General features: G+C 41.3%; 1 protein-coding gene across 2 annotated transcripts in view; it reads right to left on the bottom strand.

Annotated features, from left to right (window-relative positions):
* LOC132590489 (fibrillin-2-like) overlaps window positions 1–19948 on the bottom strand; it is a 314238-nt gene that overhangs the window by 121213 nt on the left and 173077 nt on the right. For both annotated transcript variants that reach the window (XR_009556697.1, XM_060263396.1), the window contains exons 16-22: window positions 17219–17356; window positions 15048–15098; window positions 14141–14266; window positions 9883–10110; window positions 6929–7054; window positions 876–1004; window positions 13–138 (exon numbers count right to left, since the gene is read on the bottom strand). Coding sequence is in view for 1 of the 2 variants with exons in the window: in XM_060263396.1 (XP_060119379.1) it covers window positions 13–138; window positions 876–1004; window positions 6929–7054; window positions 9883–10110; window positions 14141–14266; window positions 15048–15098; window positions 17219–17356 (924 nt within the window). In the remaining variant the exon portion in view is untranslated. The remainder of the gene's footprint in view (window positions 1–12; window positions 139–875; window positions 1005–6928; window positions 7055–9882; window positions 10111–14140; window positions 14267–15047; window positions 15099–17218; window positions 17357–19948) is intronic.

Raw genomic sequence — 19948 nt, 5'->3', positions numbered from 1 at the left:
CAAGAAACTTACCCACACAGTCTTCACGTGATGGAGACAATTCATGACCCAGAGGACAATCACACCGAAAGCTTCCTTCTGTATTCACACACTTGCCACCTCTACAGAGAAGAGGGTTACGTTCACATTCATCTATATCTGGAGAGACAACATATGAAAAAAAAAATCAAGGGGACAATTTGAGATAAAAATAAGATTCAGTCAACATCTGGAAATAAACAGAAACTTATGACTCTTAGAGGCTATTTAATTGTAACAATATATCCTCCAGATTACACAATAAACAAACATAAAATGGAATTACATTGGAAACTGGGAGTTTTGTGTATTAAAGGTGTGTGTGTGTGGGGGGGGGGGGACATACAAAATCTTAATTAAGAAAAAAAACATTTTAAAAGCTAATATAGTGATACCCAGTGTGGTGTCCAGGAGTGCCTTGCTCCTTGAGGCTTGGGGGGAAAAGCCCCAAAGGGACTTGAATAGAACAGTGTCACTCCTTGCAGTGGCCTCAGACCATGGATCCCTGCTTGAGTGTGCAAGGCATTTCCTCCCAAGTTCCTCCTTGGTCATGTGTCTCAAGGAGCAAACAGAACTATCCTTCAAGTCCTCCCCACCCAATGCTCATGCAGTGTAGACCTTTCCATACTGTACAGTTTATCCCCAGCCTCTGGGTCGCAGCCCCTGGCCCAACCTTCTGCCTCTGGCTATATGCCTCTGACCATCAGTGTGATTTAAGCTACCGTGTTAGCTTATGAAACAGCATGAAATTGGTCTAATTAAATTAATAAAAAATACTTCTGATTGCAAGCACAATCAAAAATGAGCATTGTTAATATGATCCAAAATGTGTGAGCAATAAAATCTACAGCACGTACCCATGCAGTTCTTCATCATCATAAATCCACTTTCATAACCCTCAAAGCATTCACATTCAAAGCTGCCTGGAGTATTGACACAGGCACCACTTCCACAGAGGTCAGGCGAGATATGGCACTCATCAATGTCTAGAATCCAAATAAAAAGACAAAGACATTTTATGGCAACCACACAAAACCTCAAATCAAATTAGCTTTTCATTTCCTAAATTACAAAACAGAGTGGCAATACCACAATATGTGAAATCTACAGGAATTAGGATGTCTTATTTGAAACTGACATTTGATCTGTTGGGATGGGTCAACAAATATGTTATAGCTAGTAATATTTCTATAACTACTGGTTGGTCTCCAGTTCGATAAGCATTGATCAACAGGGGATGGAACTTTCCACCCTTCCATTCCTATACTGGAACAATAGGAAAGCTCTCACCATATTCTCTAAGCTTTACCAACATATAACTGAGTATCAAATCCGCTTAAAGAGAACAAACAATTATTATGGACTAATGAACATTCCTGTGAGGCTCTGCCCACTTCCCCACATACGCTTAAGAGTACAGATCAGCCAAACATTAATTGGATTAGTGTCCTCTGAATACCTGGAAGAATGGAAATTTTACCTCTGTCTCAGGAGGAAAAGTAATAACTCCCTGAAGTTATGATGTCCCAGTATTCGAACACACCTAATTGAACTTCCATCTTTTGCAAATCCTTCTGCCAAGGGCTGTATCAGCCTAGGACACATAGTTCCTAGCAAAGCCATATCTGGGATACCTCTATCACAATCTCTTATAGAGATGATCTTGTCCAAAAGACTAATGTGGTTATTGTCCTCCCTTGTTGAGGTGGCGCCCATAAGAATCCTCTCCCTTAGACTCATAGACTTGGAAGGGATCTCCAGGGTCATCTAGTCCAGCCTCTGCACCATGCAGGGAATTCACAAATACCTCTCCCTAAATTCAAAGGATCAGCATTGGACATCTGCTGTCAGATGTCCATCTAACCTCTGTTTAAAAACCTCCCAAGAAGAAGAGCCCACCACCTCCTGAGGAAGCCTGTTCTACTGAGGAACCGCTCTGTCAGGAAGTTCTTCCTAATATTTAATTGAAAACTCTTTGGATTTAATCTCAACCCAATGGTTCTGGTTTGACCTACTGGGGCCACAGAAAACAACACAGCACCACCATCTATATGACAGCCCTTCAAGTACTTGAAGATGGTGATCATATCACCTCTCAGTCCTCTCCTCTCCAAGCTAAACACACCCAGCTCCTTCAGCCTTTTATCATAGGATTTGTTCTTCAGACCCCTCACCATCATCATTGCCCTCCTCTGAACACTACCTTAGGTTAGGTCTAACCAGAGCAAAGCAAAGTGATACCATCATTTTGCATTATCTGGACACTATACTTCTGTTGATACAGCACAAAATTGCATTGGCCTTTTTAGCTACCGAATCACACTGTTAACTTGTGTTTAGTATATGGTTCACTAAGACTCCCAAATCCTTTTCAGACATACTACTTCCAAGATAAGACATCTTTGTGAAAACATACTACCAGAACTTTTTTGTAGTAGGAACTCCTTTGCATATTAGGCCACACCCACCCAAGGTAGTCAATCATCCTGGAGTTTACAGTAGACCCTGTACTAAGAGCCCTGTAAACTCATGGAGGATTGGCTACAAAAAAAGCCCTGAATACTACTGGAGATACTTTAGACACCTTCAAAGAAAATGGTTTAAAGTGTGATTGTCTTCCTGTTGTCTGATGTTCTTATCGATTAGAACTGCAAAGCTCTTCTCTCATCTAACTTGAGCTAATATTGTTTTCTGGAATGCACAAAAATCAAGTACAACCAATATCTGAAAACTATGATGAATTGAGTTAATCCTGATATGAATGTTTGGTCATACCTGAGCACCACTTTATCCCACACCTACTGTTAGTTAACAATGTCCCAGGTTCAGACATTGCAATAGGGTCTGATGAACTAATTTCTCCCATATGGCGAAAGTATACATCATGAGCAGTGAAGCAGTGAGCAGTGAAGTGGCCAAGTTTGTGGATGACACTAAATTGTTCAGGGTGGTGAGAACCAGAGAGGATTGTGAGGAACTCCAAAGCGATCTGTTGAGGCTGGGTGAGTGGGCGTTAACATGGCAGATGCGGTTCAATGTGGCCAAGTGCAAAGTAATGCACATTGGAGCCAAGAATCCCAGCTACAAATACAAGTTGATGGGGTGTGAACTGGCAGAGACTGACCAAGAGAGAGATCTTGGGGTTGTGGTAGATAACTCACTGAAAATGTCAAGACAGTGTGCGTTTGCAATAAAAAAGGCCAACGCCATGCTGGGAATTATTAGGAAGGGAATTGAAAACAAATCAGCCAGTATCATAATGCCCCTGTATAAATCGATGGTGTGGTCTCATTTGGAGTACTGTGTGCAGTTCTGGTCGCCGCACCTCAAAAAGGATATTATAGTATTAGAGAATGTCCAGAAAAGGGCAAATAGAATGATTAAAGGGTTGGAACACTTTCCCTATGAAGAAAGGTTGAAACGCTTGGGACTCTTTAGCTTGGAGAAACGTCGACTGCAGGGTGACATGGGTAGAGGTTTACAAGATAATGCATGGGATGGAGAAAGTAGAGAAAGAAGTACTTTTCTCCCTTTCTCACAATACAAGAACTCGTGGGCATTTGATGAAATTACTGAGCAGACAGGTTAAGACGGATAAAAGGAAGTACTTCTTCACCCAAAGGGTGATTAACATGTGGAATTCACTGCCATAGGAGGTGGTGGCAGCCACAAGCATAGCCACCTTCAAGAGGGATTTAGATAAAAATATGGAGCAGAGGTCCATCAGTGACTATTAGCCACAATGTGTGTGTGTGTGTGTGTGTGTATGTGTGTGTGTATATATATAAATAAATTTTTTTTGCCACTGTGTGACACAGAGTGTTGGACTGGATGGGCCATTGGCCTGATCTAACATGGCTTCTCTTATGTTCTTATCATGCTGAACACTGTTTCTGAATATCTACTGTTGCGAGGTCCAAACAGTTCCACTCCCTCCAGATTTGAAATCTCTAGAAAGTTTTGGTTTGCATGATTTGTTTACCATAATTACCATAATTATGAAACCACAACACCTTTCAGCCATCTCCAGTAGCTTTCCCTTCCAACAACAAAGGGTCGTCAAGTAGGCTTCCCAATCCCCAGGTCCCAGCGGGGGATTCCCCGGTTTTACAGGTTTCCCCATGTCCTCAGTCAGCTGGCCAGCAGGGGGAAGCCCAGCCCCCACAGTCACCATGTACCTCTAGCACTCTGGCAGGTTTAGAAACCTGCAAACAGGTCCCATTTTAAAATGTGTGTTTCTGTTGTTTGAGTGCTTTAAAGCTGAGCGGGAAGCAGGAAGCACTTCATGGGGAAGGTCAACTGCAGCTTCCGTTTGTTTTGCTTTCATTTTCAGAGCAAGTAACCAGACCCAGTAAGTGTATGTGTGTGTGTGAGAGAGGGAGGGTTGCCAATCCCCAGGTGGAGGCAGGAGATTCCCCGGTTTGAAGGCCCTTGAAGGGAAATGTCTACTGGGCACTCTATTATTTCCTATGGAGAACGATTCCCATAGGAAACAATGGGAAATTGATCTGCGGGTGTCTGGGGCTCTGCGGGGGGGGGCGGTGTTCTTTGAGTTAGGGGCACCAAATTTGCAGCATAGCATCTGATGCCTTTCCTCAAAACACCCTCCAAGTTTCAAAAGGATTGAACCAAGGGGGCCAATTCTATGAGCCCCCAAAGAAGATGCCCCTATCCCTCATTATTTCTAATGGAGGGAAGGTATTGAAAAGGTGTGCAGTCCCTTTCAATGTGATGGCCAGAACTCCCTTTGGAGTTCAATTGTACTTGTTCCAACCTTGCTGATGGCTCCACCCCCAATGTCTCCTGTCCCCACCCCCAAGGTCTCCTGGCTCCACCTCCAAAATCCCCAGATATTTCTTGAATTGGACTTGGCAACCCTATAAGCAACCATTAGCTATATTCATACACAATATCACAAGTTTCTCCAGATTGTTGTCAGTTACTGGAACACTATTCAATGTTTCCCAACACATTGTTTTACTTCCAGCTAATCCCATCAGAATATTGTTCTAAGGGACAATCATGTCATCATGCCCTGAGGTAGCGTTTTGCCATATAACTAAACATGCTCTGTCCCATACAATTGTGTGTTTCCCTGAATCCAAATTGCACACCCAAGATGCTGGACATCTTGCTCTTCTCCCTGGACCTTGTCTCTTCTGGATTGGTAACTATAATTCCCCCCAAACCCTCCTGAATTCCTGCTCCTTCCTACATTTCTTAGCCTGTGCACTTGCTTTCCAGTGTGCATGAATTTCTGTATGTGTGCAACTCAGTGGTATTTTTCCTCTTTCAATGAAAAGAACGTTTCTGGATAAACCACTGCCTGGTTCATTTCTCAGAGTTTCTTTAAGGGAAAAATCCCCATAAATGCTGGTAAGAGGATCTTGCTAGATTACCTCTCTCACAAGCTCTGTCCCCTTGCTAATTCTCTCAAAGAAAACAAGAGATAGCATTTGGGGTAGCAGCTATGGACAGAAATTACAAACCAAGTGCTGAGAGATGAATCTTACTGAAGCAACAGCAAATGATCAGAGCCATGAATAACCTCACTTTACTGTTCAGCTGCTCATCTCAGCATGTATGCAAGTATGCAAGGAAGTGTGGTGGACTTGCTCTCTATGAACAGGCTGTGCTAAAAAATAACAGCTCTCTAGAGCTTTTAACGTAGCAAGCATGGTCCCAACTCACTGGCTGAACAGTACTGCATTACAGTAATGACAAAGGGGAACATGACTACTAAAAATTGAATCTATATGAGGTATGTGAAGTCTGTCCACAGGAAAATCAGGCATGGATTGGACATGGATTCAAGACTCTTCTTCAACTGTTCGTGCTCCTGTTCCACTTTTCATTACCTGAAACACTTAATAGCAATAATGGGTAAGAGGAAGAAATAAAAAGTAAGATTTAAAAGAAGTTTAAAGTCTCCTGAAGAGCTCTAGTAAAACCCTGCATTTTGCCCCCAAAAGAGGGCCCTTCTTGGTATACTGGGATATTCGCCTTTTAGTAAAATCAGAACATCAACCTTATTTTCCAACTAGAAAGTGGTTTTATCAATTGGTAAGAGTAGTCCTTGGGCACCTGAGAGAGAAAAGATCATTGGTGATATTTTTCTTTCCTAGTTTCAGAACTGCTTTAAGCTTAACAGCAAGAGCATTTTTAACAAAGCAATCATTATAAAAACAAGGAAATCACCTGCTATACTGATATACAGAACCTTGATTTACACACCATACCACCCAGTGCATTCAATTTCCATAGCTACACAACAAATTTCTTTCTACTTTTAATATGCAGCCACTACAATGCACACATCCATTTATCATAATTGGAGAAGATGTCAAGTTAAACCCCAATCTCGGCTGTTCTGAAGAAGACCATTCCAGACATTGATTTATTTGTTAGGTCAGGACAATGTTTAATATAGAAATATTAGTGAAGTGCCTCTTTCTGCACTGATGTTTGGTGTACATTGGCTAAGGCTTCATAATTGTTGGACCTCATTTAGTTGTCTTTTCAGGATGGCACGAGTATTTTACAGATCATGGGGACAAGAAAAAACAGATCACACTTTAGTCTGGGTCTAGCGACATAATACAAAGAAGACATAAACAACAGTATCCCACCGATTTTTTTAAATGGATGCCAATTGCAGAACACTGCATGTTTAAGTAAAGGAATAGTAGGGAAAGCATGTTTAATTCTCTCCTTTCTGTTTTTGCTCAAAATTGTGTCCTTTCCAGCTGCTTTCCACCCATGAGATTCAATGAAAAAATGTTTTGCAAGCTACCTACAGGGAAGGGCTCAGGAGGGAAGAACTCTAATTTTGCCCTGAAATTTGGCAGAATTTTTTATGGATGCCCATTTCAAACATAAAAAAATTTAAACAATGAAAAGTAACACTTACCCGTACAATTTCTCTCTTCCATATCTAAAGCAAATCCACTGTTACACCTACATCTGAAACTTCCTATTGTGTTTCTGCATTTGCCATTTGTGCACATGCCAGGGAACATTTTGCACTCATTTATATCTGTAATGTGAAAACATATAATGGTTTGCTTCTATATTTTATGTAGTTCAGATAGCCATCTATTAAACAAACATAAAAAGTAAGATTTTACCTAAATTAATTACAGCAATGTAATCTATTCAAGTACATGCACCTAAGTTAATTACAGCAATGTAATCTATTCATGTACATGCACCAGGTATTTCACTTCAGCAATTGATACAAAACCCCTATCTTACTAGTCAGTGTTGGAAACAGGAAGCTGAACTAGATAGTTCATTGGTCTGATTCCAGCATGACTATTCTTATATGTTAAAAGTACACTAATGTGATGGTGAACACTCTAAATTAGAAGTTATTGTTCTCTGTGACAGAGAGAGTTAACAGTATATAACAGCTGAAGATGCAAAAAAACAAATTACATCTGAAACTGGTTTCCAATTGACAAAATCGCTAAGGGAGCCTACAGAGATCATTGTTATAGGAAGAACTGTATGCAAGAGATAGGGGTGTGAACAAAAAAAATTGTATTTTCAGATTTTGGGCATATTGAACCGGAAAAAAATTGGTATTTCCTGATATTCTTGAATCCAGATTCAGAAAATATTCAGGACTGTAGAATTTTTGGGCTCCATTATACCCTATGGAGACCATTATTGTCAATGGTCTCCAAAGGCTAAAATGGAGAATTGATCCTATCTGAGTATCTGGGGCTCTACGGGGGCTGTTGTCTGGAGTAGAGGCACCAAATTTGCAACATAGCTGCTGGTGCCTCTCCTTAATCCCAGGGGGTCCAATTCCATGGGCCCCAGAAGAAGGTATCCCTGTCCTTCATTGTTTCCAATGGATGTGATTGTTTCCAACAGTCCCTTTAAATACTTTCCCCTCCTCTGTGGAAATAATCACATCCATTGGAATCAATGGAGGACAGGGGGAGAGAAAGCTATGGGGCAATTCTAATTCATTCTTTCTTACTGCAGAGTGGTATTTTAGGGGTTTACATCAGACTGGTATTTTAGGGGGGGTTATGTCAAGTCATTGAGAAAGCATATATTAACCCTATAAGGGAGTTGAGTATTTAGAAACTGGAAGCTGCAATCCTAAATACTATCCTGAAAAGTCTTTAGATGGCAATCAAGTCCTATGCCAGCCTATCTCAAAGATATGCCAGTGGCAGGGCCTGCCAGCACCACACCAGCGTAACCACTATGCCGGCACAGAATTGAGTGGCATTAAGGGCATGTAATGAGTTCACCTGTTGTTAGTTGGCTTTCCAATCCTCCATAGGCCTAAAGATATGTCTAGGGATGCCATGAATTGCTCAATGAATTTGTTCAGCTTACAGTGTTGGACATTCACAATCAGAATGTGAGCTGATTAGGGATATCTTTGGATAGCACTGAATAACTTGAACAGCTACTGAACAAGTTTACAGATGCCTGTTGGTCAAAAGCTGATTCACAGTTGATCAGGGGATCAGCTGTGACTCCTTATCCATCCCACCCTCTCAGTAAAATTGGTACACAGTGAAGTTACAAAAGGGAAGCTGAGCAGGGACAGAAACAATATATTTTAATCCCTGCATTGGAGAAAAGAGTACTTGTTTCTCTCCAAGCTGAATAAGAACCTATACATTTTTTTTTCATACTGTAAAATAGAGAGCTCATTTTTATTTCCCCATCCCATGCTGGGCAGGGATAAATGCAACACTTTAAATTTCTGCATTGTAAAAAGAGAGCTTGTTTCTCTTTTCTCTGAATCCCTAAAGGCCTTCATAGTGTCTCACCTTTTTCTGTTTCTATCTTTCCTTCCTACATAACCACCCACCTACCTTTATATACCTGCCCATCTTCTGCTTTTCCTCCTTTCCTCTCTAGAGAGCCTTTATCCAGGAAAGTTATGACCCAATTGCGTGGTGCCAGCCACCAGGCTTAGCCCTGTTACATGGTTAGGAACCTCTGAAGACTTGCAAGGGACCCTTCACTTTACACAGTGCATACACTATTTCTTCTTTCCGTCCTCTTGTCTATTTCTTCATATGTCCCTCTCTCCTGTCCACCAACCAACCTACCTTTTATCTGCCCCTCCTCTTCAGCTATATTGATTTACTCCATTTATATCCCACAATTCTTCACAATGGGGACCTAAAGTATTACTCTCTTTTCCTCCATTTTATTCTCCCAATGACCCTGGGAAGTAGGTTAGGCTCAGAATGTGTGACTGACTCCAAGTAGCCCAATGAGTTTCCATGGCAGTGTGGGAATTCAAATCTAGGTCTCTCAAATCCTAGTCTGAAACTCTAACCACTATACAACACCGGTTTCCATGTGGTGGCTGCTGTTGAACAGCAACAAGCAGCCAATCTTCACTGTGTCATGCACGTTGTGTAGTAACAGTCACCCACCGGTTGTTGCCAAGTTTGGCCCTGATGAGTCCTCCCACAAAGGCCAAAACAACCCTGGAAAGAACCCTGTCCCTCCCCCTTTCCTTCTACTGACACAAATCAAGGCATGAAACCACAAATACTGTTGTGGTTCCCTAGCAACAGCCATTGAGGCCATTCAATTTTCAAAGCTGCAGGCTTTGCATTTCTGCAGATTTCTTTTTTTAAAAAATCATATTCAATCTGGAGCTTTTGATAGGTTTGCAGAAAGTCTTGTGTATTTTTTTTTGCTCCAATCTCTGGATTTTAATTAGCTACAGATTTGGTCATGTTGAAAATTAGATATATTGATACTTAGCACATACTATAATATTGCATAAAATTCTATTATACATGATTTTCTATGATAAATCAAAAAGAACAATTAATACTCAAATTCACTAATACATAAAGAGTGTAATTTTACCTTTATAAAATGGCCTGCCAGTTAAAATATCTCCTCGATTGGAAAACCCTGGTCCTCTGGGACACAATATTTCATACTCTTTGGTGGCAGGTTTAGGACATTCTTCACAATCTGAACCCCAAGCAGCACCTACAGCACAGCAGCAAGTATCCATCCGGAATTTTCCAGGAACGGGCTGAACACATTCATCTTCATCCCATTTCAAGTAGCACTGTTCCATGCGGATATCTATGGAGTTTGTTAAACAGAAGTAATACCACATGTTGAAGTTTGAGCCTAAGTTCTAAATTTCCACAACACCAAATAAATGACTAATAGTGCAGTCCTAAGAATAGTTTCCTGGGAGTGAGCTAAGCCCCAATAAACATACCCATGTAGACCTGCGGAGGATTGATCTCTTAATACCTTTGTTGTACTGAGCAAATACATCCCTAACAATAACAAATGGCTAGCAGAATATATTAACACCAACATGCAACAGAAAAATGTGTTTATCCATTTACAGTGCAGAGAAGGTGTGCTATACTTATATGACACAAACTGACCACAGTTCACTGAAGATTCTGGCTCCCATGAATAGAAGTCATCAACAAAAGGTAAGGCAACATGACAATCAGTTTATGAATATATGTTACACTTAACACAGATTTACACCTGAATTTGCCGATCACCATAGTAGCAAGTCCAGTTCTAAATATTTGGGATTTTGGAGCTCAAAACACTAATCAGGTATAGTTTCCTAATCATAACTTTTAATTAAGAGAGGGGAAATGCCAGCCTGAAGTAAAGTGTTATAGTTTCATAGGGGAAACATTTCTGACAATAAAGTGACATGGTGGTGGAAAGTGCTGTCAAGCCACAACCATTTTATGCTGACCCCATGGAGTTTTCAAGGCTAGAGACAAACAGAGGTGGTCTGCCATTGCCTGCCTCTGTCCAGAAACCCCAGGTTTCCTTGGTGGTCTCTCATCATAGTGATAACCAGGACCAACCTTCCTTAACTTCTAAGATCTAATGAGACTGGACCATCCTGGTCAAGACCTGTAGATGAATATTAGTGAACCCACTTCTTTTTTCCAGCCTATGCTTGAAATATAACAATTGTTGTTCTGAAGAACCAAATCAACTCTATGAAAAGTCTTACATTAGGTTGTTAGCACTCTGTGCTCTAAAGCAAGCCGGTGTTTCTAGGTGTCATTTCCCATAACTTTTACAGAACTCAAGCCCATCTCTTTTATTACTTTTATCTTTCTTGAGCAGGTTTACATGATTGCTTCCTCAGTTTAAGACTGAATTATGCTTACATTTCGTCTTGCTGTATTTTTTAAGCTTTGTGTCTAATTTTCATTCTCTCTTGGCTATAGCACTTTAAAATGGATTCAATATTTTCTCTACTGCTTCATAAAATAGTAGCACTAAACAAGCACAACTTGAATGTGAATTCTTAGAAGTGGATAGATAGAAAAATTGCAAATCAACCAATAAACACTTATGAATGTTGTATGTATCATATGCTGCCATTTCTGACTTATGGCAACCCTATGAATTAATGACCTCCAATATGTCCTGTCATTAATAGCCTTGCTTGGGTTTTGGAAACGAAAGGCAGTGGCTCCCTTTATTGCATTGATCTATCTCAGGCTCGGTCCTTCTCTTTTTCTACTCCTTTCAACTCTTACTAGTAGTATTCAGGGCTTTTTTTTTTTTTAGCAGGAATCCACAGGAATGTAGTTCCAGTTGGCTTGGCATCAGGGGATGTGGCCTAATATGCAAATGAGTTCCTGTTGAGCTTTTTCTACAACAAAAGTCCTGGTATTTTTGTCTTTTCCAGTTGAACCTAATTGATACATATTGAGGCATAGTATTTGTCTGAATACTTTTGCCATAAATGACATGCTACATCAAAGATCTGTCACTTGTATCATGAATCATTTCCAATAAAATCTGTTTTGAAAAGTTAAAAAAGATGATCTGTTACTTAAAAAGCAGCCATGAAGGATCTTGAGGTGAACTGAAGTTGTAGTGCTTGGAGTCCTTCCCCACAGATGAATCCCCCAACTGACAAGCATGCATGCAAAACCCCATACACTGGATGTCATGGCAAATAACAAAGATGGGCAGAATCATAATTACTTTGTTTTCCAGGCAAGAAATTTCAGTCAAGGACACAGCTTTGAAATGGAGTCAAAGTATCATTCCTCAGCAGTTCAGCCTCAGTCCATCTTCTTCCAAATGCTTTTTAAATGCTAAATTACCTTTGTGGGATTTGATCATGGATACTAAATATAATGTGCTAGGTGGTCCTTTCCCTGTTTACTTGGTAGTAACTTCTACTTAACAAAGTAGTACTTACTTCTTAGTAAACACGCACAGGATTGAACTATGCATATATCAAAAACTTAAATCTCCATATTATTTTTCAATATTATCCTTTTCTTTCAAATGCTTATATCCTTCCTAATAGAAATGGTTTTCCATTAACTATCTTAAAAGTGTACAGTTGCTTTTTCTACAAACAAATCCACTCATTATCTTAAAGGTATATAATTGCTTCCTTTACAATTAGAACTGTTTCTCTCTCAAGAAAGATAAAAATGTTTCTATTCTTGATATTTTTAGTCATCACACCTACTTGCCCTAAACAGTTTGGGACCATTATATCTATGGGACCATTTCTCATTATATACCCCTGAGAGAGTTTTATGCTCATCGCGTGACAACTTATTAGTAATCCTGGCCTCATAGTGGTCTGACTGTCCTCAACCAGGAACAGAGCTTTTTCAGCTCTGGCCCCCACTTGGTAGAACTCTCTGGCAAGTGGAACTTGGGTCCTGTGGGACTTGATCCAGTTCTGCAAGGCCTGCATGACTGAGTTGGTCCATTGAACAATAGTTAAGGACAGTGACTGAAAGAATAGCTGGCCTCCCTCTTTTCCTCCCTCCTTCCACCCTGTTTGTCTTATTTTTTTTTTTACCCTATTCCTTCTTTTCCTGAACTTACCCTCCTCTTTCTTGCCCTTTTTCTCAGGGGCTGTTTTTTCCATCTGTTGAGTTGTAACTTTCTGTGCTAGCTGCCTCCCCATTTACCTACCAGTGATGGACTGTTTAGGTGCCATCTGGTATAGCTGACTGATTCTTGTTCCTAATCCGAAATGTGGATTTTAACTTGAAACGTTGATTTTTATTGTATATTTAACTGTGGAAGCCACCTAGACACCTGCTTGGTGGGGAAGGACCAGGATATAAGTTAAATGCATGAATACATAAATAAATACTGCTTTCTCTTATGGTCCTTTAAGTTGCAATGGACAATATCTATTATAATTTAAAGAATCTGGAGGATGAGTTATTAGCTCCAAAATTAGTGCCTGAGGGAACCCATGCTCAATTCAATTCCTTCCATTTAGGCCACAGACAACCTGGCTCTTTCCCTTCAGCCTGTCCACTGCTTTCTGCTGCCAAAAGGATGCATGAAGGCAGTACATAAACAAAGCCATTGTGTCCTGCAAGTTGGGAGGAGGCAGTTATTTTGATACAATGTTAATTTGTAAAGTGAATGCACATTGACTCTGTCTTACAAATGCACATGCATTTACTGTAATGAGTGAAACAGGGCTAATGTCTTCTTTCATCTGCTTTTCCCCCTTGGCCCAACAACACATGGGACTTAAAGGGTCTGTTCTTCTTTTCCATCTCTCAACAGCAGGTAAAAATTAACAGCTGCTGCATGGAATAAGGAAGGAAAGGAAAACAGCCAGGGTGGTCACTTAGTAGTTTTCTCTGGCAAGGAAAACAAAGGATAAGTGGGTGGTATAGCAGCATTGAGTTTCCAAGCTTGAAGTGGCTGTCAGAACTGAGGGTCAACAGAGGAGCTTCAACACTATGCCCAAATATGCTCTTTAATTCCGCCCCCCCATATATGGTCATTGTGAGGCTTTTCATTTACCCACTTTTGTTACTGGTGTTCTCAATCTGTGATTCTTTCCACTTTTATTCAATATATATGTTACTATTTATACAAAATAAGCATAAAGATAACATTGAAAATGTGTTACTTTAACAAGAAAATTTTAGCACAGGGAACAAAATGGTTGAAAAAGACTTGCATGTTCATTTCAAATAAGCAAGGAGAACAACTGAAAAGTGGATTTTTGATTTAAGAAGAAGGAATGAGATAGAATATTCAAGGCATATAGTTCCTATGTGAACTAGCTCAAAATCAAACATAACTAAAACTGTAGGATGTCTTGATTACTCACCCAAGCACAATCTGCCTGTCCCATCCAAAGTCAAGCCATCTGGACACTCACATTGAAAAGATCCTCTGCTATTAACACATCGTCCGTTGGGACACACACCAGGGAACACTTCACACTCGTTCACATCTCATGTGACATACAAATATCAGATTACAGTCTATTCTTATTTTACAAGAAAGGCATACTCAACAGTAAATATTTAATATACAATATATTTATATATGAAATAAATAATATTTTGATTTACGGAGTCAAATTGGTCCAACATAGACCTATGGAGAAACTTGAACATAACACTGTAGACATTTAAACAAGTATTTCAAAGAAATTGGAAAGCATTGCTCTCCATTTGCATCACCAAAATAAAAAACAATCTGTATATTCCAGATCTTTAGTATTGTTGGACATGGGACAGCTTGGAGATATAATTTGGTGTCTTCTCTAGATTCAACTAGGATTCTCATATGATCCTTGAGGCTAAAACAAATGGTTTCAAATGGTATTAAATGATACCTATGAGGATTAGGAGGAGTTGCCTAACCAAAAAGATATTTTAATAACAAAAAACCCACCACCCCAGTATTAAAAATTCTGCTTCAGGGTCCTTTCTAGTTCTTACAGAGCTTTCTATGATGACGATCATATAAAAATTTAGCTTACATGTCTAACATGAGACATGCAGAACATCAGCTTTTTTATACTTTGGGAAAATCAATATGCTAAATGAAGCTGGAGGGGAGAAGGAATAGGAGATTGGATTTATACCTTGCCTTTCACTACCCAAAGAAGTCTCAGAGTGGCTTGCAATCTCCTTTTCTTTCCATCCCCACAACAGACACCCTATGAGGCAGGTGGGGCTGAGAGAAGTCTCCAAAACAAACAAACAAACAGCAAATAATAACCTTACCTTCACAGGAAACTCCTTTAACTCTGGCAAATCCTCTTGGGCATGCTGTGTCTTCAAGAGAGTAACGAAACAACATTTATTTAAAAAAGTGATAGCACAGAGTTTACAGCATTAAATTACTCTTGGAGTCTTTTTCATTGAAATAATTTCATGAATGAGTGAGTGGATGTGGAAACCAGACTGAGAAAACTGAAGTTCACTTGTCTCTCCTATCCCCAAACTCCTCATGTGAGCAATGTTAAAGGTAAAGGTAGTCCCCTGTGTAAGCACCAGTCATTTCTGGGGTGACTGGGGTGACGTCACATCAGATGTTTTAATGGCAGACTTTTTATGGGGTGGTTTGCCACTGCCTTACCCAGTCATCTACACTTTCCCCCCAGCAAGCTGGGTACTCATTTTACTGACCTTGGAAGAATGGAAGGCAAAGTCAACCTTGAGCTGGCATCCTGAACCCAGCTTCTGCCGGGATCGAACTCAGGTTGTGAGCAGAGAGCTCAGACTGCAGTACTGCACCTTTACCACTCTGTGCATGGGGCTCTTTTTAAGAAAATATAAATATGGTACATCCATGTCATGCCCTTCTCGGCAGTTGCCGGACCCTGCTGATCACCTGCTCTGGGATGCTGTCCAGGGTCCCAAGATTAGGTGGGGAGGCCAGGTTAGCTTCATCCTATCTCCTCCTAGGCTGGCTGCTCTCTGACTGGCTCCTCACTCTCTCTGGGTTGCTCTGCTCCAGTCTCCAGCTCCACCGTACACTAATCATTGACCCTTGTCTTGGCCTCTCTCTTATACCCCTCCCCCCTTCATGGTTCCTCTGTGCCCCTCCCTATTTTATCAGCTGCAATGCTCAGCCCTGGGCTGGGGCTTCTGCTGCTGCTGGCCCTGTCTCCGAAGATCTGGGTCTTCCCTGCTGCAGCTTTGGAGAACTCCTCTCTGCTTCCCTGATAGTCAGCAGGGGTGCGGCAATAGGGCCTTGCTTAAGAGCAGTGTCTTCTCTTGGTTATCATTATAGTTCAGAGTTTACTCTACTTGTTACAAAATAGTACCCATCACAGAATAATAAAAAATAAAATAGAGATGTCATATCCTATAATCAGGAAGAACATAAGTATAGAAATCAAGAAATCAATGCAAAAAGTTTGCATACAATGGGAAACAAAACCCTTAATAAGGAAGAAAAGACATCTTCTTGTCTCTGTAACTGCATTATGTGCAGTTACATAGAGAATCCTATATTATATTTTTCAAACTAATTAAAAGCCATTGTTGGCTTAAAGAATGCATGTATTTCATTTAAAAGTACAGTAATATCTTTATTAATCAGTCCTCATGAGGAACAAGGATTTCTGGTGAATCAAATGTGCTTGATACTCAAGCTTATTGCTCTGCCTTGTGCCCTACCTTGAGAAGTCTGCTATAATCAAACCTCACCCTATTGAGAATGCCATGGCAACAGCCCTCATGCCTGGTGGGAACCTTCTCCCCCAAGTCAGACAGTCATCATATGTAGCTGGCAAGTGATTTGCACAGTAATATTACTGTGAAAATCTTCGTAACCCAGCACTTCGTTATCCAGAATGCTCAGTTAATCAGCATCATCCAGAGGACAAGCCTCTGCGCTCCACCATATTCGTGAACCTACTAAAATCCCACTCTAATGGGGATGCCATGGCAACAGACCTCATGGTGGGAACCTCCCCACCCCCTCCAAGTCAGTCAGTCATCATATGCAGCTGGCAATACAAGTGGACCAGGTGCTTGGGAGTCCTTTGGCAGACTCAGCTCCAGAGAGCTGATGGGAAGGAGGCAGCTGAAGATGACATCAGATGGCAATGCCAGCTGTCAGAAGCCCAGCAATGCTGGAAGCATCAAACTGGCCAACTGGGGAAACAGGAGTAGATGCACGGATATGGTGGAGTGCTGAGGCTTGTCCTCTGGATGATGCTGATTAACTGAGCATTCTGGATAATCAAGTGCTTGGTTATAAAGATTTTTACAGTAATATTACTGCGCAAATCAGACATTGTTCCACTGTAACTACTCTGATGACTGAAATGAGGCATCATCATCATCATCATCTATTCCATTTATTTATTCAATTAATTATATATCTCACATATTTCTGGCATGTTCCACATAGCTAGAAAACTTTACAATGTAAAAAACCATACCTAATTCACAGCGTTCACAAGGACTACCCCAAGCAGCTCCCAAAGTAGCACAGCATTCAGATTTCAGAGTGGCTCCATTGATGTTAACTTCACAACGATTGTCTTGGATATTCAGCCAACATGTTCCCTTCAAACTATCTACAGGGAATTAAAACAAGATCTTAATCAATCTGTGGAATAATATGTCTTGTTCCACACTTTTTCAATTAAGGAGGGAGGCAGGCAGATTCTTTATTCAGACTAGTGTAGCCACCAAAGCTTGTATTCCCTCCTTATGGAATACAAATTCAGTTGGCTTGTAATGTTTGCCTTCCATGCTAAAGTAAGTGTATTGCCCTGAATTCTTTTCCATTTAGACCATAATCTTTTCTTTTCCATTTCTTTCCCATTTAGACCATTTCTTTTCTTTTCTATTTAGACCATAATCTAAATGAGAGCTCATCCTCTTTTCTGTCTCTCTTTCTTCTCATCTCCATTTTGACTGCTCCCTCTCCCCACATATCTGTGGCTGCAGTACCAGAAGAAAGACACCAGAAGACAGAATGACTTTTCTATATGTGTGTCTCTCCCCTTAATAACTAAAATTCTATCGTACTAGCATATCCATTGGTAGGAATCATACGGATACATTCCCCAGGTTTTCTGATGCCTGATGCTGCCAGAACTACATTTCAGGTTCCAGAAAAGGAGGAGAGGAAGGAGACACGAAGAAATAAAAGGTAATAGTTCCCGAGAGGAAGCTATGTTAGTTCATTGCGGAAAAAATAATCAGGACTCGTGGCACTTCCAAGATTAACTACATTTCATTTCAGCATAAGCTTTCATTAACTAGACCCAGGCCCATACCTACAAGGGGCCTGCAGGGGCACAGCCCCCTGACTGCTAGGCAGGGGCCCCTAACCAGCCTCCAATGCCTCGGCTGCATCTTTCTCCATTCTGCCGTCATCATACACCATTGCTTCTGCTTGCTTAGGGGACGTGATCATACACAGTTGCGTCTGCTTGCTTAGGGGCCAGAAGAATTCTCTGACCCCTCAGCAAGCAGAAACAACAGGACTGAAAGTTAAGCTCTGTGTTGCTTCTGCTTCCTTAGGGGCTGGAAGAAATCTCTAACCTCTCAGGAAGCAGAAACAATGGGGCACTTTCAGCGCCCAGGACTGAAAGTTAAGCTTCGTGTTGGTTCTACTTCCCTAGGGACTGGAAGAAATCTCTGACCCCTCAGCAAGCAGAAACAACGGAGCACTTTCAGCGTCCAGGACTGAAAGTTAAGCTCTGTGTTGCTTCTGCTCCCTTAGGGACTGGAAGAAATCTCTGACCCCTCAACAAGCAGAAACAACGGGGCACTTTCAGCGCCCAGGACTGAAAGTTAAGCTCTGCCTTGTGCTGACGTTGGACTGGAGGGTGCCTGCAAGAAGAGGCTGTTCTGGCACTCAAATGGGGCCACGGGTGTAGGGAGCGGATGGCTCCATTGCAGGCTTTCTCTGCCAGACAGGGCAGGGTAGGGTAGGCTGGCGCACACAAGTGAGGTCTCAGCTGCAGTCCAGGGCTGGGGATCAGTGGAGAGGTGATGTTCGCCTGCAGGGGTTTTCTGGTCTGGTCTCGCTGGCCACCCGAGTGAGGGTGGGAGCTGTGCTTGGGCAGCCTTGGCTCACCCTCCGACAGGAAGAAATCAGAGATCTTGTAGTCCCAGAAGTCAGTTGTGAATTGGTGGCGCCTTCCACCACCCCACCTTGTCCTGCCGGGCTTGCCTAGCTGGATCATGCTACAGGTAAGGGCAGGAGACCGTGCAGCATGTATCTAAACCTCTGAGTGGCTCCCCATCTGAACTGCTGGAAGAGGGGTGGAAAGGGATCACCTTGGGGCAACTGTGGGGAGGGGGAAGGCTGTATGGCAGCGAGCTGGTAGCTTTTCTCCTCAGTGGTGGTAGGAGAGAAGGCCATGGAGCTTGGGGCCACTATGTGCCCCCTGAAAAAAATCAGGGCCCCCCAATTCTTCAAAACCTGGCTATGGGGCTGACTAGAGCTGAAAGTGCTACTGTGAATGGATTCTCATGAACACATGAACTTATAAAGCTGCCCTACACTGAAACAGACCCTTGGTCCATCTGAGTCAATTCTGTTTACTCAAACTGGCAACAGCTCTCCACAGTTCCAGGTGGAGGTTTTTCACACTGCCTGCTACCTAATGTTTAACTGGAGATGCTGGGGATTAAACCTGGGAGCTCCTGCATGCCAAGCAGATGCTCTGCTACTGAGCCATAACCTTTCCCCATCATGCAATTACTTTAGGTACAAGTTTTAAGAAAACCAACATCATGTTGAAGGGAACATATAATGTTGGAAGAAAATAGTTGAATATAATTAAGTAAAATTCAGATCAAATTAGGAAGAATTACAACAATAAGCCACTCTACTTAACACCTAAAATATTTGGGGAGCCACAGGTTTTGTTAATATAGTCACAATTATAGTGTGATAACAATCCCAGGTTCAGGCTTGACCCAGCAACAGGAAGGCAGTGTGAAACCTTTTAATAAATCCCAACTCAGCTGTTTCATGCTGAAACCTCTTTGAAGTTCTTTTCTTGAAGGATAGTGACTGAGGACAGAAATAGAAAATGTCCAACACTGACATATTCCCCCACTGTTATCTGAATATTAGAGTTTCTTTTTAAATGTCAGATTTGTATCCATTTATTCTTTTATGAAGAAACTGGTCTGTTTGTCCTTCT

This window comes from Heteronotia binoei, unplaced genomic scaffold (assembly GCF_032191835.1).
Source record: "Heteronotia binoei isolate CCM8104 ecotype False Entrance Well unplaced genomic scaffold, APGP_CSIRO_Hbin_v1 ptg000047l___fragment_1, whole genome shotgun sequence".
Taxonomy (NCBI): Eukaryota; Metazoa; Chordata; class Lepidosauria; order Squamata; family Gekkonidae; genus Heteronotia; species Heteronotia binoei.
The sequence above is the reverse complement of the archived record's forward strand: the minus strand, read 5'-3'. Positions and strand labels throughout refer to the sequence as shown.